The sequence below is a fragment of the Arvicola amphibius genome, chromosome 2 (assembly GCF_903992535.2).
Source record: "Arvicola amphibius chromosome 2, mArvAmp1.2, whole genome shotgun sequence".
In the NCBI taxonomy this organism is placed as follows: domain Eukaryota; kingdom Metazoa; phylum Chordata; class Mammalia; order Rodentia; family Cricetidae; genus Arvicola; species Arvicola amphibius.
Genome location: NC_052048.2, coordinates 113773847 through 113798576, shown reverse-complemented (window position 1 = coordinate 113798576; position 24730 = coordinate 113773847). Strand labels below are relative to the sequence as shown.

At 40.5% G+C, this 24730-nt stretch overlaps 1 protein-coding gene across 2 annotated transcripts in view; it reads right to left on the bottom strand.

The window, feature by feature from the left end:
- Positions 1–24276, bottom strand: part of Fbxo11 (F-box protein 11) — a 77565-nt gene extending 53289 nt beyond the window's left edge. For both annotated transcript variants that reach the window (XM_038318646.2, XM_038318647.2), the window contains exon 1: positions 23287–24276. In XM_038318646.2, coding sequence (XP_038174574.1) covers positions 23287–23551 — 265 coding nt within the window. In that variant the 5' untranslated portion in view covers positions 23552–24276. The remainder of the gene's footprint in view (positions 1–23286) is intronic.
- Positions 24277–24730: the final 454 nt, after the last annotated feature.

Here is a 24730-nt window from a genome sequence, read left to right as displayed (position 1 = left end):
TTACAGCCATGTGCCCACTAAGCCTGGCTCCTCTTAGTTTTATCTGCTTATTTCTTTGCTGCTTTTTCAAGGCTATCTCCTCTTTCTAACTTCTGTAAACTTCTGGATTTTTGCCTTTTTGAGTTCTTTTCTAAGTTTTCTCAGTTCATACTCCATCTTTTGTTGGTTTACCATCTTTTCCCTGAGTTCCTGCATTCCTGATTTTTGATCATCTTTGGTAGAAACTTTTACAGCACCTTCAGCTCAGAAACAAACCACACACAGCTGTGTTCCTATAATCCTTGTGAGGCAAATGCCAAAGGATCACTCCCAATTTGAGGACTGCCTGGTTTACATAGTGAATTCCAAGATATCCAAGGTATAAACAGTGAGGAACTCTGTCTCAAAAATCAAAATGGGTTTGGGATGGGGGTATGGAGCCAGACAAGGTGGCTTATACATCTAATTCTAGTCTGAAAGGTTATAAAGTAAGATCCTCAATCTCTCTCTCTCCCCCCCTTCCCTCCCTCACGCACGCACACACAAACACACATGCACGTGCACTGTAGGAACACCTTTACTAATGCGTCCTTTGGTGCTTTGGTAAATTTCTACTACCATGACCACTTCTTTTGTTTTTGACACAGAATACACCGGTTCCTAGAATACACTGGCAGAGCAGGCAACAGGGGTATGAGGGGGCAGATGTCACAGTACAATCCAGAGGATGGCTGTTTCTGAACTTGGGGCTGTGTATGCTTCTGGATTGGTCTCTTTTCTCTTCCTTCTTAAAACAAACCAGTTATTTCTGCCACTCTCTCATTATAAATAACTTCAAGGTGAAACCTCCCTTTCAGCAAATAGACTTACACTTCTGCCCTTCTCTGACACTTCTGATAGGCTTTAATAATCCTAATCTTTAATTTCACCGAGAATGAAAGTCAAGGTTTTTTCTTATTCTCCTTTTTTATAATTTCCAGAGAAAAAAGCCCCAGGCAAAGACAGTTGTTATTGTTCCAAAGACTATAACTGTGACTCTCACTTGTCAATCTCTTTTTGGAGAAACAGAGACTCTCAGAGCTGAAATTCACAGTACCATTCTTTTGGTTTTGTTCTATCTACAGCACAACTTAAAATGCATGAAAAGTTATGGTAACTCCCATGTCTAGTAGTGATTAGGTAAGCTTCAGTATACATGTAAAGTATTATGCATCCATTAAGAACCATTTTCAGCATGGCGATGGTAGTGCATGCCTTCAGTTCCCAGCACTTTGGAGGCAGAGGTAGGCGGATCTCTGTAAGTTTGAGGCCAGCCTGGTCTAAAAAGGTTGTTCCAGGACCATCAGAAATACACAGAGAAGTCTATCTTAAAGAAACAAAGCAAAACCTTTTCAAAGAATACATACGCATGCACATTTAAGTGGGAAAACAAATGATATGGAGGTAAACATAGGAGTCTAGTAGACACAATTTTACATATTTCTATGTTTTAGATACTTTCACCGGATGAAAGTATAGCTGCAGTTTTTCAATTTTTAAACATCTCAATTTAAAAAAGTAATAAGCATGTAATTTATTACTTATTCCTCCCCCTCCTCTTGGTTTTTTTTTTTTTTTTTTTTTTGGCAGCCTTGGCTGTCTAAGAACTCAGAGATCTGCCTGCCTCTGCTTCCTGAGTGCTGGTGTACTCTCTCCTCCTTTTAGAAAAGGCAGGTAACTGCAGCACAATTAGTGATTAACTTTATGTAACAAAAGGTTACATTTCTTAGAAATAGTTTTACATCTTTTACATGAGCTAATCATGATTGGTACAGTATAATACAGTAACAAAGGTTCACCCATGGTTTCCAATCTCTTTACATTTCCTAAACTTCTGTACTGTTGTCACATGTAAACTGTATAAAACTTATCTGTCTGATGTGGGCTGTTACAGCACTAAAGAGTATTTAGTGCTTCCCTAGAACAATGACCAAAAGTGATGGTTATCATTATTATTGTTGTTGTTGTAAGTAGTGTTTGTTACCATTATTAGAAATTTTCTACATTGTTTCCCATGCTTCCAGAAATAAATACAAGTATATATAAATTCTTCCAAAAAATCTTATTGTACTTTACATAAATTACAGGGTTTCTATTGTGTATGACAAGTTCGTGCACTGATATTATACACTTCTAAACAAGGAAAATATGTTCCAGTTAAATATTTACCAAACTTAACTGTCAAACAGCATTACTGCTTAGAAATATTTTTCGTTTGAGTTTTGTTGTTGTTTCATGACACAGGGTTTCTTTTCTTTGTGTAATCCTGGAACTCTTTATATAGACCAGGCTGACCTTAAACTCACAGAGATTCACCTGTCTCTGTTGGGACTAAAGGAGTGCCACCATGGTCCTGCAGAAATCTTTATCTGAAATGCTTGGGATAAGAGTTTGGCTCCCTCCACCCTCAAGTTATTTTTGAGATAAGATCTCAAACTAGCTGGCATCAAATTATTAGAGGTAGAGACTGACCTTGAGGATGATTCTACATGCCAGCTCCTCCTGCCCCACCTACCAGGTTCTGGGAATACAAGCATGCACCACTACAGTTACCACGCATTTCTGACTTCTACCTGCCTGATTACCAACTCAACCTGCTATTCCAAAAATTCAGAATTCCAAAGGTTCAGAAATTTTGAATCAACAACAAGCTAACTCCAAAATGTCGGAGTTCAGAGCAAACAAAGAGACGAACAGAGTACGACGTGGTGAAGACAGTACACTTTAACTCTCCCAGTCTCTACATTTACCCACATTCTCTAACAGGTCTTTGTTTTTGTTTTTGTTTTTGTTTTTTTCAGTTTTTTAAGCCCTTTTTCTCTTTCCTTTACCTGTGGTATATACTCATTCTTCAAAATTTACTTGCCAAAAAGGGTGGCCTATAATCCCAGCATTTGTGAAGTAGAGACAGAAGGACCATCCTAAACCCAGTATCCAGTCAAACTGAACCAAACCAAAGCAAGCAAATCTACTTTATCTGGGCATCTTTGGAAATCACTTCAATCCTAGGCCTAGTTATTCCCTAAGTATTCCATGTACATATTCATTCAATAGTGTTTAATCTTTTACATTAATGGGAATGATAAACTGCATACATGCATACACACACACACACACACACACCCCCACACACACCAAGACAGGGTTTCTGTGTAACAAACAGCTCTGGCTGTCCTGGAACTACTTCTGTAGACCAAGCTGGCCTCAAGCTCACTGAAACCTGCCTGCCTCTGCTGCCCAGGTTCTTTTGACCCAATGACCTTATTTTACAAATCTGTTTCCTGAAACTGCGACATTAGCATGCAAAGATACAGGCATAAGGTTAATTGCTATAGTTCAATAAAGATAAAAATTAAAACTTACCTATTAATTAGTAGAAAAATATTATAATAAATACAGTATATTTAATAAAGACTACTCAGCAACTATAAAAAAGTTGAGTGATGGATATGGAAGAATGAATACTCTAAGTATTTAACTAAAAAGCAAAACTTAAATAACAAACTCATTCCTGTATATCTTGTGGCTTCTTTTTAATTTAAAAAGAAAAACAATCATATACATTCAAATAAAAAACTTGGAATCCTTCCTTAGCTTGAGTTCTGAGAGCGGAGGCATTTACCCCTGCACCAAACTGAGAAAGGATCTTATGTATTCCAGGGTGTCCTTGAACTCAGTATGTAGCTGAGGATGACACCGAACTTTGGGTCCTCTTGCCTCCATCTCCCAAGGCTGCAGTACTGGTGTTAAGATATATACCACCATGCCTACTTTACATGATGCTGGATATCAAACCCAGGGCTGTGTAGGTGCTCAGCATATACTATAACAGAGCTACACACCCAGCCAAGACATTAAAAAAACCCTGCAAACTTATTGCTATAACATCATGTTTGTGCTTGAGTGCACGCTCATGCATGTTCTCTCTAGCTTTAACTATAGCACATATCTGCTATACTTAGTTCTCTCCACATACTATTTCTAAGAGTCTACTTTTTTGCTTTTACACACCAAAGTACATTTGTCTTAAAAACATCAAATTACTCTGATTTCTTTTTTTTTCAAAAACAAAATTTCAGATTTATCATCTAATGTTATCTCAAAATGTTTAGTAATGTCAACCAGGAATTATATGAACAAAACCAGGTTCAGAGAAGTAAAAGGAACAAAAGAGAAAAGAACAAAAAAGTATCTGCTGCCAGTGCTGGCATTACTTTGTAAGTTAAAGCTTCCCTAAAACCACATTTACAAGTTTCCTGCAAGTGACAAAACACAAATATAACTGCCACAATAATTTTATTTAATTTTTTTTCTTATTAATTTTTTTGGCTAAAAAATTACAGTCTCAGATAAACACATCAAGTATATACCCATATAAATTATTATCTAGAATCACTCTTAGTGATTTTTCTAAATCAATCAGTAGCCTCTAAATTATTTTTCTTCTCCAGACAGGGTATCATTATGTAGATCTGGCTAGCCTGGAACTCACAGAGATCCGCATGTGTGCTCCACCATGTCCAGCTACTAGGGTTTTAATGGTACTAATTATCGACCTAGCACTTGAGCATACTAAGCAAGTAGTCTATCACCAAGCTATTCCCAGTTCATTAACCTTTATTTTAAGACAAACATTTCTGAATTCTTTGATATATGTCTAATGTTTTTAAAACACGTAAGTTCTTTTTTTCTCTTGGTCTAGGTTTGTAAGAATCCTGTAAGACAGTAATTATATAACTAATTGAATATATGAATTAATTTAAAAAAATCTAATGGAGAGATGGCTCAGATTATAAGCTTCTCTTCCAAAGGACCCAGGTTCAATTTCCAACACCCATAGGGCCATTCACAACTGTCGGTAACTCCAGTTCCAAGGGATCCAACACACTCATACAGACATATACGCAGGTAAGATACCAATACACATGAAATCAAAGTAAATAAAAAAATTTAAAGAAAATAATTGCGACTAATCATATTTCAAATGCCCTTACTTTTTGAAAGCAGTTACTTATTCCCAAACATATTAGGTCTCCTCACAGCCCAAAGGTAAAGGGAGGCTGCACAGACAGCAAAAAGTGCCTGCTCTGCAGCAAGAATGAGACCTCTGCTCATATGCCCAGCATTCACATAGACCTAGGGTGTTGTACACCAGTGCTCCTAAGGGGAGATGAGAGACAGGAACAGGACAATCCGCACAAGTTTATGGAACCAGCTGGCCTGGTTCACAGAGGTGAACAAAACACCCTGCCTCAAATGAGGAAGAAGGCTCCAAGAACCAACACCCAAAGTGTTCTCTGACCACCTCATACATGCTCTAGTATGCACATACCATACACACAAAAAGGGTGTGTGTGTGTAAAATGAAGACAAAACAATTTATCAATCTGTTTTAATACCTCTTGAACCGACAGTCATTAATTTTTCTAGAGCCAAACCCAATTTTATGAAAAACATCAAATAGCCTTCGATCTATACCACTGATATTTAAAAGAACCAACTACTGTCAACAAAAACACATTTTCCTTTCAAACCTCATTCAGTTTACTTAGACACTAAATTTCTTTGTATTTGCTATCATAATCTAATTGGTACAAAAAGATTTTTATGCCACGCTCACCAAGTTTACTCTGGAAAGTACTGCTTGTTCAAAGTCCCAAATATTTAACCTTTAAATTCTCCACTAGGTCTCTGCTATTAGCTCTGCTCAGTTTCTAACCACAGTAACTTTAGCCAACTGTCACTGCAAAGCTGCTGGGTTATAAATACCAAAACCGGTCAGAAATTAGTAAATATTTACAACTGCACTGAGAAATATAAAGTTTAAGCTTTTCTAATTTAAAAAGAATTAAGCTGAAGCTTACACAATTAACCAAGTAGTGTGACTTCATATCATAATCTAAAACACTGGCCAGGTGTGGTGGTGCACACCTTTAATCTCAGCACTCAGGAGGCTAGAGGCAGGAAGATCTTTTTGAGTTCTAGGCCAGCCTGATCTACATAGGCAGTTCCAGGACAGACCTGGCTACATCCAACCTGCCTCAAAAACAAAACAAAATCTACTAAATCACAAGTTTTTAACTAGTTCCTTTTATTTGGCCAAGTTCACTTAAGGTGAGTTTTGTTGTTCTAACCTGTGCTGAAGACAGACAGGTTTCCAGCATTTACTTGTATTACTTAGCTGAAACTTTATGTTTGCTGATAATTCTCCACTGATCCTCCCTCATTTTCTGACAAGCTCATTCTAGAAAACTACTTTAGATAGTTCATATAAATGAAGCCAGGTAGTACTTCCTCTGACTGGTTTATTTTTTTAACATACTGTCCTCACAGTATACCAATGTCATTGCATATTGCACAGTATCTTTTTTTAAAGGTTGAATAATATTCCTGTGCATGTGTGTGTATACATTGTTTATCCATTCATCTGTCAATAAAAGGTGGATTGTTTTCATACCTTACTTACTATGGATAATTACTGCTATGAACACAGAGAGTCAGCATCTCTTCAAGATACAGAGGCTGCCTGTGACTTGAGAATAGAGTTCAACTGGAAAGTGCTTGCCTGCTGGGTTTAACTCCCAAGATGAGAGAGAAGAGGTATTGGTTTCAGCCCTCTTTTGGGTCAGTAACTGGAAGTAGAATTCTGGGAATATACTAGTTTTTTGGAAACCTTCAGCCTGTTAATCTTCTACAGAATTGTACTATTTTATATCTAAGAACAGTGATTACAAAAGCTCCAGTCTTCTACATGGCGCCCCTCCCCCCATACTTGTCTTTTGGAGAGTGAGGTGCTAAGGATTGAACACGGGGCCTTGCACAGGCTAGGCAAATACTCTACACTCCTAAGCCTTGTCTATTTTCGTTTTTAATGTGTATATATGTAATCTTGCAAGAATTTATGCATACCACATGCATGCAGGAGTCCCCAGAAGTCAGAAGTGGGCATCAGATGACCTGGAACTAGAACAGAAGTTGTCAGTTGCCACATGGGTTGGGTCAGGTCTTTGCAAGGGCAGTAAGCACTTTTAACACTATTGAGGCACCTTCCAGCCCATCATGTTTTGCTGCTGTTGTTTTAAGTAGCTGAGGTGAGAAAGCATCTTAGTTTTGACTTGTATTTCCCAGATGGTTAGACATCGTCTTTTTTCACCAGCTTGCTTGCTAATTTGTATATCTTTACTGGAGAAATTTCTTAAGTCCTTTGTCCATTTCTAATAGTTACTAGTTTTTCTACTATCAAGTGTAGTAATAATTTATGTATTTTGGAAATTAACTGCCTATCAGATAAATGGTAAGCAAATACTTTTTTTTTGTTTCACAGGCTGCTTTTTCAATCCCCTGACTATGCAGAGTACTTTTAATCTGATGTAGAACTAGACATCTACCTTCACTTTTGCTGTCGTATCTACGATGTCAAAACCAATGTCACAAAATTCTTTCTCTTTAGGTTACATATATACTACTTGAAAAAAATGTAAAAGAGTAACAAGTTATTTCACCTCTACCATCATAACTTCTTATCAAGTTTCTCATTAAAACATTCAGACATTTATCAACTCAAGAACGCACATTTCTTGGTTTCGGTTTCTATGTTAAAACATGTCCGTAATAGGTAGTGGAATTTTTCTAGCCCCCTAAACATAGAGCTTTAATGTAGATACTTTGGTTCAAGTTCCTGACATTTAGTTCTTAGTCTTTCAGCTCTTAGAGATTCCAGATAAACTTTCAAATTACTAACTTAGAAATAGTCTAGGCTTCCTACGAACTCTAAAAGCTCCGTAAAGCCTACTGGGAGACATAACTACTTGTTCACATATGAAGAACCTTCAAGTGCTGTTCTATCTCTACAGTTGAGCTATTTGGACTCTAGCAACACACATTTAATTTAAACCCATCTTCCTACCTTTATTTCCTAGATAAGGTCAAAAAACTATAATAAAATAGGACAAAACCATGAAAATAAAATGAGTGACCAGAATTCTGCAGCTATTTCCTTAGCTAGAATCCTTTTTAAAAAACAATGTACACACACAAAAACTCTAAATAATTGTTAAGTTAAAATAACTTTTGAAATACAAAATGGTACAAGACCATTAAAAAGCAAAAATATTACTAAACAACAGGGGTCCCAACAAAGCCCCACACAAAACTGAAGACACACATAGACTAGTACACGTCTACATCGGTCACCACACTTGAAAATGTATATGTATCTGATTTAAGCAATAAACTATTATTTTAAGCAATGAAAACGTTGATTTCTACTTGTTAGAACAAAAAGACACAAATAAAAAGCAAGGTGATAGTGGTGCACACCTTCAAACCCAGCCCTTGGGAAGCAGAGGCAGGCAGATCTCTGAGTTCCTGGCCAGTCAAGGCTACACAGTAAGTCTCTCAAAAAAAAAATAGTAAGAAAAAAATTAGTGAAAACAATATCCTTATTTAAAATTCAACTTGGTCCTGCATTTTATTTTAGAGTCAGTTTAACTTAGCACTAAGTTTCACAAGGCAAGAATTATGCATACATAATGACTAATAAATTCAAACCCCACTGAATTATATTAGTAATTCAAAAACTACACAAAGAATTTGTAAAGGTCTCAGAAGTCATTTTACTCAAAAAAAAAAAAAAAAAAAGTCCCTAATTAAGAAATCCTCAACAGGGCATGGTGACTCATGCCTGTAATCCCAGAATTCCAGGGGCTGAAACTGCCAGAAGTATGAGACCAGCTTGGTCTACAAATGAGACTGCCGCCACTACCACCACCCAGCCCCCGCCCCTCCAAAGAAAAGAAGAGTAGATGTCAAAAAGAAATCACTCGGGGGGGGGGGAGGTGATTTTTATCTCCAAATTTTTAGGTAACATTTACAAAACACAGCTCAGTAAATAAAAAAAAAAAAAAAAAAAAAAACCACAAAGCTGAAACCGAGGGTAAGACCTTGTCTGGAAAAAAAGATAAGTCAGGAAAGGAAGACAGTAATCTCCTCTAACCTGCTTTTGTGGACAGGAAAGATAACCTCAGTCGAGACCAGCAAATACTAAGAACAGACTTAAAGCAGCGAATCCCTTCTCCTTTGGTATCACATGCTACCATATAATCCATTTCAAGCAAGCAATCATTCTCAGGGGACACCTGTATTCTAGGGACACAAGGTTGGAAGTCACTTTAGCACAAGCTTTTACTTGAGAACTTACCAATGATGTTTATTTTCATCTTTTTTCCTGCCTGTCAGGACAGCAAAGTAAGTTTCAAATTTTCAGCTAAAGTTTAAAACTCTTAACCAGGCAATGGTGGTACACACCTTTAATTCCAGCACTTGGGAGGCAAAGGCAGCCAGATTTCTGAGATCGAGGCCAGCCTGGTCTACAAAGTGAGTTCCAGAACAACTAGGGCTAAACTGTGAAAACTTGTTTCAAAAAACCAAAAAAGTTAACAATTCTTTTTAAAAAATTAAGATTTTTTAAATTTTTATTTTATGTGAATGGGTCTTTCTCTTGCAAGCACATCTTTGCATATTGTGCATGTCTGGTGCCCACAGAGGCCAAAGTAGGTGTCTGATCCCCTAGAATTCGAGTTACAGACGGTTGTGAACCACCCACCCCATGAGTGCCAAGAACCAAACCTAGGTCCTCTGGAAGAAAAGCCAGTGTTGCTAAGTGCCGAGCCATCACTTCAGTCCTAAGTTTTTTTTGTTTGTTTTTGTTTTAATTCTTACTATATGCTGACTGTAAGACAATAAAGAACAGTTAAGAATGAGCAAAAAGCCAGAGAACAGAAAAAGTGTTTCTTTGATGGGTGTGATGGAGCATGCTTTTAATCCCAGCACCCTGAGTTCCACCCAGTGTTATCTTCATAGAGCGTTCCAGGCCAACCAGGGCTATTTAGGAATACCCCAGGGGTGGGGGGTGGGGAGTAGGCACTCACTATATACTCCAAGTTGGTCTGGAACTCAATTCTGTGCCCACGCTCATCCTGAACTCATAATCCCTCTGCCTACACATGTGGTACCTGCCCAGTGCAAGACACTTAAAGTCATTAAAAAGGATGATCTTAAAAGCAGCTAGAACAGTTTCAAACTTAAATGTGAAAAAAAAAAAAAACTTAGAACCACTTCAGTAGCATTAGTTATTGGAGTGAATACTCAAAAATCAAAATCTGTAATATTTTAAAATTTCTAAAGATAAAAAGACGCTATCCTTGCAACCACATAAACCCATAACTTATAAGTGAAACATGAAGTTTGTTTATTTTTGTAGATTGGGAAGAGAAGAAAACCGTGCTGGGATTAAACTCAAGACTAGTGAGATACATCTCCAATTCTCTTTCCAAAGTTTTATTTTTAGATAGAAACTTCCCAAATTGCCCAGGCTGACCTTAAATTTAATATCCTTCTGCCTCCTTCTTTTGAGTAGATAGGATTTCAGGCAATGAAAGATAAACTTTGAAATACTGACAATACAGTTTGTACGGGATAGAAAGGTAGCTCAATGAGTAAAAGCCTGAAGGTCTGAGTCACAATTCCCAGAACCATGTGAAAGCTGGACAAGTACCCGGACACACCCGTGGTTCCAGCATTCATTCCTACAGGAAAATGGAGGTGGACAACTGGTAACAACAACAAAAAGACAGTCTCAAACAAGGTGGAAGGCGAAGACTGACACCCAGGAATATCCTCTGACCTCCACACATATGCTATGGCACACACACGCACACACACACGCACGCACGCACACGCACACACGCAGAGAGCGAGAGAGAGCGAGCAGGTACAGTGGTGCATAAATGTTAAGTCCCAGCTACTTAAAAGGCCGCAGTAGGTTTCTTGAGCCCAAGAAATCATGGCCAAAGCAAGTTTCATAGTGATCTTTAGGGGAAAAAAAGTGTTAAAGGCACACCTTTAATCCCAACACTAAGTAGGCAGATGCTGGCGGATCTCTGTGAGTTTGAGGACAGCCTGGGCTACAGGAGCTAGTTCCAGGACAGGTTCCAAAGCTACAGAGAAACCTTGTTTCAAAAACAACAACAACAACAACAAAAAAAAAAAACAAAAACCCCAAAAACAAACAAACAAAAACAAAAAAAAAAACCCAGAAAGTCAATAAAATGATTTCTACTATACTCACAGATCAGAGCCTAGCTCAATCGTTATCAAAGAGGTTTCCTCCAGTAGCTGATGGGAGCAAATGCAAAGACTCACAGCCAAACACTAAGCAGAATCAGGGGAACCCCTGAGAAGAGGAGGAGGAAGGATTATAGGAGCCAGATGGGTAGAGGACACAAAGAGACCATGAACCGCATTTTCAACTAAGCAGGACTCACAGAAACTGAAGTGACAAATACGGACCCTGTATGGGTCTGAGTAGGTCCTCTGTATCCATCTTATGGTTGAATAGCTTGGTGTTCTTGTGGAACTCCTAACATTGGGAATAGGGTGTCTCTGACTCTTTTGCTTGTGTTTGGGACCCTTTTTTTCTCTTTTGAAGGGAAACAGAGGAGGAATGGATCTGGATAAGAGTGGAGATGGGGGGAGGGACAAGGAAGAATGGATGGAGGTAGGGAAAACTGCAGTCAGGATATAATGTTTAACAGAAAAAAAAAGTCATTTGGTTGGTGGTGGCCCATACCTTTAATCCTAGCACTCGGGAAACAGAGGCAGGAGGATTTCTGAGTTCGAGGCCAACCTCAGAGTGAGTTTCAGGACAGCCAGGGCTACACAGAGAAACCCTGTCTCACAAAACAAAACAAAAAGAAGGTGGTGGTGGGGAACAAGCACCAACATGTTTATAGTAATGCCTCTGGCATAACCCAGCTAATTTAATACCAATGTGGCTATCTGAAAAACAAAAACAGAGGACATAACATTCTCCTCCACTGTACTTTTGGATTGTTAGAATGGTAAAGTGTTAGTGACATATTCATGAAAAGCCAGGCTCACTTGTCTTCAAACTGTCCTATCTTCCATTTCTTGTAAATTTCTTTGAGACGATGCAATAATATATGTTGACATAAAATGTAAAAGGATTGTGGACGTGTGTGCACACATAATAACATAATATGTGTGTGTACACATAATAATGTAAGATACACATAATAAGGTTCATTGACATCCAAACACAAATAATTTCTAAGTTTGCCTCTAGGTTCAATGTTGCAGCATACTTAAACAACGTAATAAATGAGTGAAAAGGCTAATGTTATAAGCCATTAATATAGATGAAGCCCACAAATACTACAGTCAAGTAGTAAGGAACACAGGAGTCCACACGGGGTGATTTTATTAACATAAAGTTAAAAACATGTACAACTAATCCAGGGAATTAGAAAGAGTTGGAAGCAGTAACAGAAGACAATGTTTACATCTTCATACAGGTGTTGTCAGTTACACATTTGTCCAAAGGCATCAAACTGGGCACTACTTGTGTACTTAACATACTTTGACTGCAAGTCTGATTTTTTTTTTTGTTTTAGGGGTGTTTGTTTGTTTCAATGCTGGGTTTCTCTGTGTAACCCTGGCTGTCCTGGAACTAGCTCTATGACCAGGCTGGCCTCATCAGAGATCTGCCTGCCTCTGCCTCTTGAGTGCTGGCAAAAAAAAGGCATGTGCCACTACCTCCTGGCATCAAAAATCATTACAGCAATGTTCTCTCTCTCTCTCTCTCTCTCTCTCTCTCTCTCTCTCTCTCTCTCTCTCTCTCTCTCTCTCTCTCTCTCTCTCTCTCTGTGTGTGTGTGTGTGTGTGTGTGTGTGTGTGTGTAAAATAGACTCTAGGGATGGGGAGATAGTTCAGCGGTTAAGGACAGTGGTTGCTCTCCTAGAGCAACCCAGGTTTACTTTTAAACACCACATGGCAGCTCCCAACTGTCTGAAACTGCAGTTCCAGGGGATCTAACATCCTCATACAAATATATATGCAGCAAAACACCAATGCACATAAAATTAAAATTAAAAGACTCTTTGATCCAAATGTCCTTTACTGATTCAAATGACTCATCTATATGTACCACTACAACCCATTCCAAATCTGCTTCTATCTCAATCCTTAAAGCAAAATCAGTTTCAGAGAGGGGATCCTTAAGAAAACTAAAGTCAGAGTGCATGCAGAAAAGCCATGCAGAATGTGCCTGCAAGGCTTCCACTTTCACTTTCTGCCTCAACCTGGGCTTCATATATTAAAGTACCCAGTACTCGACTCTTAAATGTAAATGCCTTCAGAGCACTGTCAGTCATTCCTGCACAATTGTGAGTTAATTCAACGGCTACATTAACAAAGTAATGTAGATCATGTAAAAAGAAGAAACATAAATGTTTACACAATTTCTTATACTATAAAATCACTTCGTTAAAACAGATTTCAAAAGTCTTTTATTTCTACCTCATTCAAACATTCAAAGTCTTTGGTCCAGCTGGAAGATACAAGCTTGTAAACACACGTACTTTTCATTTGTTAAATTAATATCTTTTACTTTTAGGGGAGGGAGCTCACTAAGTAGTTCTGGCTGTCCTAGAACCATGTATACTAGAGGCTGGCCTCAAACTCCAAAATACACCTGCCTTAACGCCTCCTGAGAGCTGGGATTACAGGCATGCACCACTATACCCAGCTTAAACTCACTTTTTAAAGTGGGTTTTTTATTTCCTTTTTTTTTTTCAAAACGGTACATTACCAGTTACATGGAAAGAAATTACTAGTGGAACGTTTATACTAATTCTGTCTGTCTCAAAGCATAACAAGTGATAGGAGAGGATCAGGGTTCAGTTCCCAGCACCGCATGGCAGATCACAACCATATAGAACTCCAGTCTCAGGCAACCCAACACTCTCTTCTCGTCTCCATAGGCAACATGTATGCACATGGTACACATACATACAAGCAGGTAAACCCTTATACACATGAAAAAATGAAATTTTAAAAAAATAAAAAGGTTTATGTTTTTTCTTCTCTCCAGCAACTTCCTCTTGATAATTTTTTTAAATTATTATTTTATGTGTATTACCTAGGTGTATGTCTCTGTACCACATGCATACCTGATGACTAGCCTTGAAGGCCAGAAGAAGGTGTCAGGTCCCCTGGAACATGAGTTTACAGTCAGTGGTAAACAACTGCCGTGTGTGTTTGTGTGTGTGTGTGTGTGCGCGCGCGCATGCACATGCCCTGCAAACTGAACCCAAGTCCTCTAGAAGGGCAGTCAATTCTCTTAACCACTGAACCATTTCTCCAATTTCAGATTATAAGTTCTCAAAAACAACATGCTCCTATATGTATGTACCATGTCATATATTATGGGTACAAGATATAAAATCAATGCTTAGGCAAAAAACAAAATTTTATAAACTCTGTACACCAGGCAAGAAGGCATCTAAACCTAAGTAGAGCTGACAAACTCGCAGACTGTAATTCAAATCAGATGGTTATACTAAGTAAGATACTAAAGAAGTAATACAGAGGGGTTGAATCTATATTGATGGTCAGTTAATTCCAAACCAAACAAAAACCTTCAACATAGATACTGCCTCAATTCGACTTGGCTATCTGGAAAACAGTGCTGTCAGTCAGGAAACGGTAAAAAAACTAAGATTACCATTACTATTGAAAAATAATTTAAAGCACTAGTTTTTAAATCTAGTTCTATCCTTCTAATGTTTACACTAGGAAAAAGCCCTGTAACCTGAGAGATGGCTCAGTAGTTAAGAGCACTTGCTCTTCTTGCAGACGACCTGAATTCGATTCCCAGCACCCACATTGTGGCTCACAAGCATTCACAGGTACATACACGTTGCAATACAATACATACATACAAGCAAAACTTTCATACACATAAAACCCTGTAATCTTTCTTCTCATAAAACAAAACATTAACCCTCCTTTTCTCATGATACAGTAGTAGTAATAGTTTTTAATGTTTAGACACCAAATAGGAGAAGAGAACAGCTTTTAGTAATTTTTCCTTCACCTTTTAAATCGTTAACTTTTCAATGTCCTACGTATGAGAAGAGCAGGACATCTGAAAGTAAGTTTTAGAAACTGAGAGGTAAGCAACAATCATATAGAACCTACACTTGTTTTAACATACATATCTCAATTAAGGTGTTTTAAAATGAATAAAAACAATTAGTGTCCACTTTAAAGTAAAACAAATTATTTTGGTATCTGGCTAAAATCAAGTAAATTACATGAAGGAAGTTAGTTGATTTCATTTCTTTGTTCTCTAACATTAAGTTTAAGCACATCTAGTTTAATATTAAACAAGTATTAAAACAGAAAAAATCTTCTGGTAAGGGAAGCATATTCAGTTCTAAACCAGTCAAAACTACTGTTATTTAACTATTATTTAACTCACATTTCCCCTCCTGAGATATTCCACCTGTACCCATGAGCTAAAATGGCTTAAATCCTTTACTCTTAAACTGTGTAATTCAGAGGAAATCGACCCTTCTTTGTACAATAATTGCTAGTGGTGTCATCAACATGCTAGAAAAAAATCCATATTGGTCAATCAGAGCAGCATCTGATTAACTAGTCCACAAGTGAGGAAAATTATCATCAGGTTATCTGGAACATGTGAAGCCATGAGACTCATTAACGGTGCAAAACTAACGTACCCATCTCCAAAAACTAGATGAGATTAGATAAAGGACAGATCTGCTGCAAGGGCTAGGTTAATCCTCCTCTGAACATGATGGAGGCATTCAACCAAACATGTTCTGGCCATTTCCCTTTACATGGAGTCAGTGACATAAATCAACTTAGAAAGTCCTTTTTTGCTACATCTTATGCATGGAAATGTGATTCCTGATTGTTCTGCTGAAAAATGAATAATGAAATGTACTTTCTAGACTTGCTGCATGGTTTGATGAGAGAATATTATGAAAGTGCCTGCAGATTAGTGCTCAGCAGAAAGTTGATGTTTATTGTTCAATACCTATTGCTTGTTTTCTACTTAAGAACAACAAACAGACAAAAAAAACCAACCAGGGTCTAGAGAGATGATTCAGTGGTTAAGAGTACTTGCTGCTTTCCCTGAGGACTCAAGTTCGATTCCCAGCACCGATGTCAGGATATTTACAACCAGCTGTTAAATTCACCTCCACGGGACCCAATGCCACTGGACTCGGCACCTGACTCAAGTGCACACACTACATGCAGACACTCATCTACATACAAAAAAATCTAAAAACAAACTCAACTCACTATATTTAAGATTACTTGTTTACAATTTAAAAAAAAATCAGTGCTACTGGGGCTGAAGAAATGGCTTAGCAGTTAAGAGCACTTCCTGATCTTGCAGAGGACCCAGGTTCCACTCCCAGAGAGTTGACAACAATGTCACTTCAGTTCCAGGAGATTCAATGCCCACTTTTGACTTTCATGGGCACTAAACATGCACACAGTACACATGCATACATGTAGGCAAAAACACTCATAAAATAAATAAATCTATTTTAAAAAAGAATAGCTTTAAAAAAAAATCAGCGTTGCTCAGTTTATACCAAGTCACCTAGATCAAAACTTTTGGACCAACCCAAGTCTTTAATGTCTCATGGGCACTTATTTTCTTACATTTAATTTTGTACATGACTGGCCAGAACCTCCCCTTTTAAAAAATATTTCAAAGAGTAGTCACTATTGAGTGATTATCATATATACATATCATAGGTGCTCGTTATCTTTCCTTCTTACACTTTTGTATAGTTCAAGTGCTCACCTCTCTTCAAAGACTCTAAAGTAAGGCACAGCAGTGTGCTGCTTGCCCTATAGCAGCTAAGTTCTTCACACTTTGTCACCAATCCAAGTTATTTGGAAGAATGTAATTCAAGCTAATAAAAAAGTGAAATGGAAAGTAAAAATCAGAATTCTTCTGAGACAGGTACAACAGGATTTACACAAAATAAGTACATTATTAGTGACAGAGAAACAGGAAGTCAAGAACTCTTACACTGATATAAACACAGACTGGCTATTTTTCCTTTTTTTGTTTTAAAGACAGGGTCTCACTATACAACCCTGCCTGGCCTGGAACCCTGAGATCAGCCTGCTCCTGCCTACTGAGTGCTGCTGGCATTAAAAGTATATGCTACCATGCCAGGCCTCCAGTAAGCTATTTCCAACATTAAGAAAAAAATTAAGTGCCCAAATGCCTAACCTACATAGCAAGTTCCATGATAGTCAAGAGAAACATAATAAAGACCCTGTTTCAACAAAGCAAAACTATCTGGAGAGGAAACTGCAATGTATATAAGCCTTTCCTTATTACTATTCCCAAGAAGACAGTTTAACAGTCTTCATAACACTTACATTATAAGGCGCAATCCAGAAACGACTTCTTGTCTATGGGAGGATATGTAAAGTTTATATGCAGATTCTGTACTATGTCATTTTGTAGATGAGACTTTAGGATTCAGACTTTGGTTTAGGGTCTTAAAACTAGTCCCCTTCCCCCAGCATACTGCAGAATGCACCATGAACTCTGCCAAATTTGAGTTATGGAAGGCAGCCGTCACAACTATACAGCACCTGCTGGCGGTTCTTAACTACCTAATAGGCCTTCCCTTGGTTTTGCCAGGATTTCAAGGAGCTTCAAAGAAAGAAAAAAGTACTGCAGTGACAGCCTTGAGGTCTCAGCAGCAGAACGATGACATTAACATTTTGTTTCCCTCAGTTTCTAAGCTTTGGGAAAACAGGCTCCCTTAAGAAAGCAGTCTAAAGAACAACACTCTTCTCTCAGGAGCTTTTGTGAGGGTTATGTCACTAGATGGAAATGGTGTCCCAGGGCACTTAATTCCTCAAAAAAGAAAAATCACATTTTAGATCCAAAAATAGGTCTTAGAGGTTCCTTCTATAAGCAGTACGAAGAACCTGAAGGTAAAATTCTATAAGCCCAAACAGTCACACATGACCAGAGCCTATAGTCAGAGATGAGATCTTTATCATACAAATGTAAAAACACTAAATTTTTGTGTTAAGAAATCACTTCTGATAATAAATAGCAACATCTACTAATATATGGCATTAATATATTTCTTAATATATTAGCTAATATATTTCTTAAGTAATGCTTTATAAATTTTCAGCACCCAAAACAGTCATGCTCTTTCCCACATACCAGAAACTGCTACTATTTTCAGAAACTTCTATGTAAATATATTTACACAACTCAACTCCTCTTATAATAACATCAGGATGGAGAAGTTGGTAAGAGTGACTGATCCCAAGTTGAATTTAGTAGGGAGAGGAATATATAAAAAGGTACTATCAAGACTGGATGGATGTCTCAGTGGTTAAGAACACATATTGTTCAAATCCCTGCACCTACACCAGGCAGTTCACAGCTGCCTGTTTCTCCAGGGGATCTGATACTCCCCGACCTCATACACAGGCATTTACATGTAAAAATATTTAATAAAAAAGGGAATTGAATTTTAAATTGTGCACTTGTACTAATTATTTTTTGAGTCTTGCTTTGTAGCCCAGGTTAGCCTACAAATCATGATCCTGTGTCTGCCTCCCTACAGCTGGGACTACAATGATGGGTCAATCGTATCCAGTTAAAAAATGATTTTAGCATCTAAAAAAAAAAAGTGGTTAACCAGGTTTGGGCGTATTAATTAGAATGTTCCCCTACCCATAGGCTCAAGTCTCAATGCTTGGTCACCAGTTGGTGGAACTGTCTAAGAAGGATGAGGAGGAGGTTTGGCCTTGTTGGAGGAAGTGTGCCATGGGGGCCCAGCTTTGAGGTTTCTAACACCCACATCATTCCCAGTCAGCACTCTTTGCTGGGTGTTTGCACAAGACATAAGTGTTCAGTTACTGCTCTAGTGCCCTGCCTGCTGCAATATCAACCACCACGACTGCCATGGACTCTAACCCTCTGAAACTGTAAGCCCCAAATAAACTCTTTCTTTTATAGGCTGCCTTGGTCACAGTGCCTTAAGATAGCAACAGGAAACTAAGAAACTGAGCATGGTGGCACACATTCTTGATCCCTGGGCGGGGGAGTTAGAGGCAGGCTATGAGTTTCAGTCCATCCAGGGCTACATGTAGAGACTGTTTTTTAAAAAAATAAGGGCTAGAGAGATGGCTCAGCTGTTAAGAACACTTGCTGCTCTTCTCTTCAGGATCTAGGTTCCCATTTCTGTCAAGTAAGTGGCTCATAACTATTCCTAGGGACCTGACACTCTTATCTGCACCCATACATGTATATAACCTATACACAGACACCCACCCACACACAGAAAGAGAAATGTTATTAAATAAATCTTAAAAAACTACTAGTTAAACTATTTATAGCAGATCTACACATTTGTTTTCCTTGTATTTCTAGAAAAAGTAAAAAAATAGGTTCTAAGAATAAAGAGAATGAACTCTGGGACAGGTTGCAAAAGCTAAACCTTTCTAGAATTTTAGAGTAAACATGCATGCATAAACAAAAGAAATGAATTCAGTATGTTAAACCTGCATTAATATATTTCTTAATATATTAACTAATTAACTAATATATTTCTGTTTATTTACTGTTTAGTCAGGAGATGCAAACAACTTAAGAACTAGCAACTGAAGAACCAGCACATACATACACATGTGCACACACTTTTTTCAGGGAGAGAAAGGGATGAAATCTGTCATTTTCGTGATGTTAAGTAAAACAGGCCAAGCACAGAAAGACAGATGTCTATGTGGAACTTCAAAAGTTGACCTCACTGATGCAGAATCACAAAAGCTGGAGGGAGGATGCGGAAGGTGGGGCAGCACTCTATCACAGTAAAAAGAGAACTTAGCACTGGTGCTCTACTATTATAGTAGGAGGACTACAGAAACAATAATGTACTATGTACCTCAAAAAAAAAAAGCTAGGACTGTTTTTAGTCAGAAAGAAATTATAAACATTCAAAACGATGTTTATTTGACGCTTATCCTGATTTGAACTTTACACATTATATATACAACCACTAAACAGAGTACTCCATAAATAGTAAATTAAAAACACAAGCTATAGCCTGGCATGGTGGTGCACACCTTTAATCCCAGAACTCAGGAAGTGGTGGCAAGTGAGTAGGAGGCCAGCCCAGTCTATGTAGTGAGTTCCAGGCCTGTCAGAGCTGCAAAGGAGACCATGACTCTAAATAAATAAGTAAACAAATAAAATATATGAACAAATCAAAAAATAAAATCCAACCCTAATGTTTTCCAACTTCATTAAATCATGGAATATATTTCCCAACTGTGACTACATGGAACACAAATTTTCTTCTAGTTTTTAGTAGTACGTGAAATCCCAAACTAAAAATTTTCAGACTAAAACAAACAGCTTCAGTTAGTGTAGACGATTACTCCTCTCCCAGTGTAGCCTATTAAATCCTCCAGGTAAGTGGCATATAATCCTACTAAGATCCCATCCAAATTTCTATTGCACGTCAAACACTGGTCATTAAATACAAGAGAAAATGTATATATGTGGACAAAACAGACAAATACACATAACTGTAGATAGATACTTAATAGCACAGTCAAGGAATTTTTATTATAGTTAACTTGTGAATAAAGAAGCAGCTAAAAAACAACCTGAAAGAATTGTTTAAAAAATGTCTATAACTGTATTAGAAGTAAAAAGCTTATAGCACATCTTCATATGAAATAAGTCAATTTTATACACAAATTGAACTAATTTGTCTAAAAATTGTGATTCTCACTTTGATTTACTACCTGAACCACTATTATATAACTATAACTAAGAATAATGTAAGAATTACATATTCATCAAGACTTAAAAAAATAACCACAAACACATTAGCCTTAGTTCCTTAATTCCCTTATAAAATCATTTAATCTTTATTATTCATTTATTTCATGTATGTGTATGGCGGGGTATAAGGTCAGAAAATGACCTAAGGGAACTGGTCCTCTCCTTCCATCATGTGTCTCAGCATGGACACTCAGGTAGGTCATCAGGCTTGGTGACAATCTCCTTTATCCATCCAATAATCTTTCTGCCCCTCCTCATAAAATTATTAATTACAGCACATTCCTAAATGGCTATTAATAATATGATACTCTTAAGCTAGAAATACTCTGTATACATCCTAAAATTTTTGAGCACATTTAAAATGTAACAAAAATGCTAATCTTTCAAAAAATATTATTTTTGCACAAGTCTAGCAAAATCTTTATTATTTTAATCTTAATTCATCTTAATGTTTTATTCATTTTGAGATCATCTATTTGCCTGTTGAAAAGACTCAGCTATTCTTCCCCAAGGCTAACCAGCAAGTCCTTATCCCCTCTATGCGAATACTGAACCTCCACAACAGTTCCTACTTGCTACAACACAGCCAACAACCCCAGAGTGCACTTCACTTATTATTTGGTTAAGTGTATAATGAAACCACAATTCAAAAACATCTTTGTCAGTTTTTGCACAACAATAAAAAGAAAACTGACACTGTGGCATGTAACCATCAATGACCAAGACGCAGGTAGACCTTGGTAACTAATAATTTAGAATAAATGAAGAAAACGCCCAGGGTCTACTTCAACTAGCTGGAACTAGAACAAGTGGTGACACTGGAATGCATAAGAAACATTTAAAAATACACAATGGGAGTGGACTGACACTTTAAGTGATCTGCTACTATCAACAGATCAGGACATCTTTAAAGGCTTACCATAACGACAGAATCTTTAACATTTCACATAACATTTCAATTTTGCTGGTTTTCCCTACTGTCAATTCTAGAAGACCTGATAATTATTTGGATGGAACTCTGGTAGTTTAACGGAAAGGTAACGATGAGATACATTTTTTTTAATTTGTCGAAAACTGGTAAACGTATCACAGAAGTGCTAAAACATTTTTACCAACCCTGTTGCAAAGGCACTCTAGCTGGCTGGAAACATCCCCTTCTCTCAAACAACATACAACAAACTGCTTTCTCAAAGACTATAGTTAACAGTGACTAATGCAAACCTTTTAAACTGTTTTTCAAACTAACAATTTCCTACCCCTGATAAACATTTCGATCAAATACAATTAAACAGTTAAGGAAAGAATGTACAATTCTAATAGTCTTCTTAATCAAAGGAGGTGTGACAACCAACGCAACCCAAGAAAGATTAACCTTAATCCGCCAACCAAACACGCAAAATGTCTCCTAACAAGTCTCCTTTAAACAAACCATACACAAAAATACCGTGCTTACTTACACCCACTACAAGCAGCTCATTAATAGAGCGACTAGTTATGTTCGGAGATCAAGGTGCAACTCTCATCTCACAAACCTCCCCAGATAACTACATCATCCAGGCAAAACCGAACATTATTTTTGCTAAAGCAGGAATCCAACCCCGGGAGCCTCAACCCTTAGACAATGGTGGTTACCAGACAGCGCAGCACAGTTGGGTCCAAATGACACATTTCACTAGGCCTTGGTCACAACACATGCGCGCGCGAGAGAGTCTACATACGGATACACACACGATCTCAAGGGGCCGGTTCTACCACAGGGGTGCTCAAACCCACCAGGAGACAGAGGGGAGCACCACGGTGTAGTGGAGAGGACAGATGAGGGGAACGACACAGCGGAAGGGTAACTGCACTGCACACGAGGGAGGGGGCTGGAAATGGCCGATGGCTTCTATATTTATTTATTTAAAGGTATTGATTTAACGGGTCCTTCCCAGGGGCTCCGTAACTAAAGGCAAACTGCGCAGCAAACATCGTGGGGTTGGAAATGGAGCCGCTGCTCCCCCTGCCCCATGACCTGAAGCGAGGGACACACAAGTTCCCTAGCCAGCGGACCACTCGGGCGCCCCTCTTCCCCTCCTCCAGGGCAAGGGGGAGCCCACAGAGAAGGGGGAAACAAGTTCCCCAGCAAGCCTCACCGCCCCACGCTGCCTGCTGTCCCCCCACCTACCACGAGAAAGGGGGAGCCCAGACCCAGCCAGGCTGCAAAAAGGGGGAGAAAAATCCCACCCTTTGCCCGCTCCCGGCCGCCAACAGACTCCGGTGGGGTGGGTGAGCCAGCCGGGAAGCCCCAAGGAGGGGTGGGGACGGAGTGTGCCGGCCCCGAAACCAAACAAAGCGCGGCCTGAGACGCAGCCCGGGCGAATCGCGCAGCCGCGGCTTTTCCTGCCGGGCCAGGCCGGGCCCAGGCCGGGCCCAGGCGAACACTGCGGCACGGTGGGACCCGCCTCCGCTCGGCCTCCGTCTCCCACCCCCGGCGCGCCGCCGCCCCCGCCCGCCCGCCTGCCCGGCCCCGAGCGCGGCCTTACCCCTCTCGCCGGCGTTGTTCCGCTCCTGAGGCGGCGGCGGAGGCGGTGGTGGCGGCGGCGGGGGCTGCTGCTGTGGCGGCGGCGGAGGCTGCTGCTGCTGTGGCTGCGGCGGAGGCTGCTGGGGCGGCTGCGGCGGCTGCTGTTGCTGCTGCTGCTGGGGCGGCTGCGGCGGCGGCTGCTGCGGGGGCTGCTGCTGCTGTTGCTGCACCGGGCGCGGCCGCGACACTCGCCTGGGTCTCCGGTTGGCGGCTCGGACGGAGTTCATTTGCCGGGCTGAGGTGGCGGCGTTGGCGGAGGGACACACACACACTCACACACACACACTCTCTCACACTCACCGCGAGCTCCGGGTACCGGGGAAGAGGGGGTGGGGAGTGGGAAAGAGCAGGGGTGGACGGGGGGGCCCGGGGCGGGCGTGAGCCCCCGGGTCCGCGAGGAGGCCGGGGGCACAGCCGGAGCTCGAGCGAGGCCGGTCGGCCAGGCCTGGCGCACGGGCAAGGCCGAGGCCGCCGGGCGGGGCGGCCGCGAGGGACGCAGACAGAAAGACGGGCCGGGCGAGAGAAAGAAAGAAAGGGCGTCCGTCCGCCTGGGGAGCCCGAGGCGAAGCGCGGCGGCGTCTGCGGCCGAGCAGACGAGCCGGGCCCGCCGACTCCCGAGCGGCGTCTCCGGCGGCGGGGGGAGTGGGCGGGCGATCCCGGAGAGGGAGAGCGGGGCGGGAGCGCGAGGGGGGCGCCGGGCGCCTCCGTTCCTCTTCCTCCCCCCACACCCCCTGAAAGAGCGCCCTGCGAGGAATTTTCTCTTTCTTCGGCCTCTTCTCTCCTCCGCCCCCCCCCCTCAGCGAAGGGGAAATGAGTGTAAAGGGAGGAGATAGGGGCAAAAAGAGGCGTCGTCGTTCCTCCTCCTTAAAGGAACCTTTCCTCCTCAGCTCCAGCGCCGCCGCCGCCGCTGCTGCTGCACCGTGGCAGGAGGAGCCATTGACACCGCCGGAGCCTCCACTCTAACCCAGTCGGTCCCTCCCCGCCGTGGGGCTGGCCTGGGGGCGCGGGGGAGGGCCGCGGGGCGGCGGGGGAGGGCGGGGGCGGGGGCGGGGCCAGGGGCGGGGATTCCGGCCAGGCCTGACCAATGGGAAGCGCCCGTACAGCCTCCGGGCCAATGGAGCCTCCTCTCTTATCGCGAAGTCCCTTCCTCCAACGCCCTGTTTCCTCTCTCGGGTTTCCTCCTTTCCCCGCGGAGGAGGAGGAGGAAAGAGGAAAGGGGGAGTGTGGCAGGGCGGGTGATAATGGGGAGGTATCAGGGCATATAATGGAGCAGGGGGTAGGCGAAGATTCTAGGAGAGGAGGTGCTCGGAAGAAAGGGCGGGGGCTGCTGATGTAATTGGGAGAAGTGATTAATCTTGCATTTTGCCGTTTCAGCCTCCCTCCACCCCAGCCTTCACCTGGTTTTC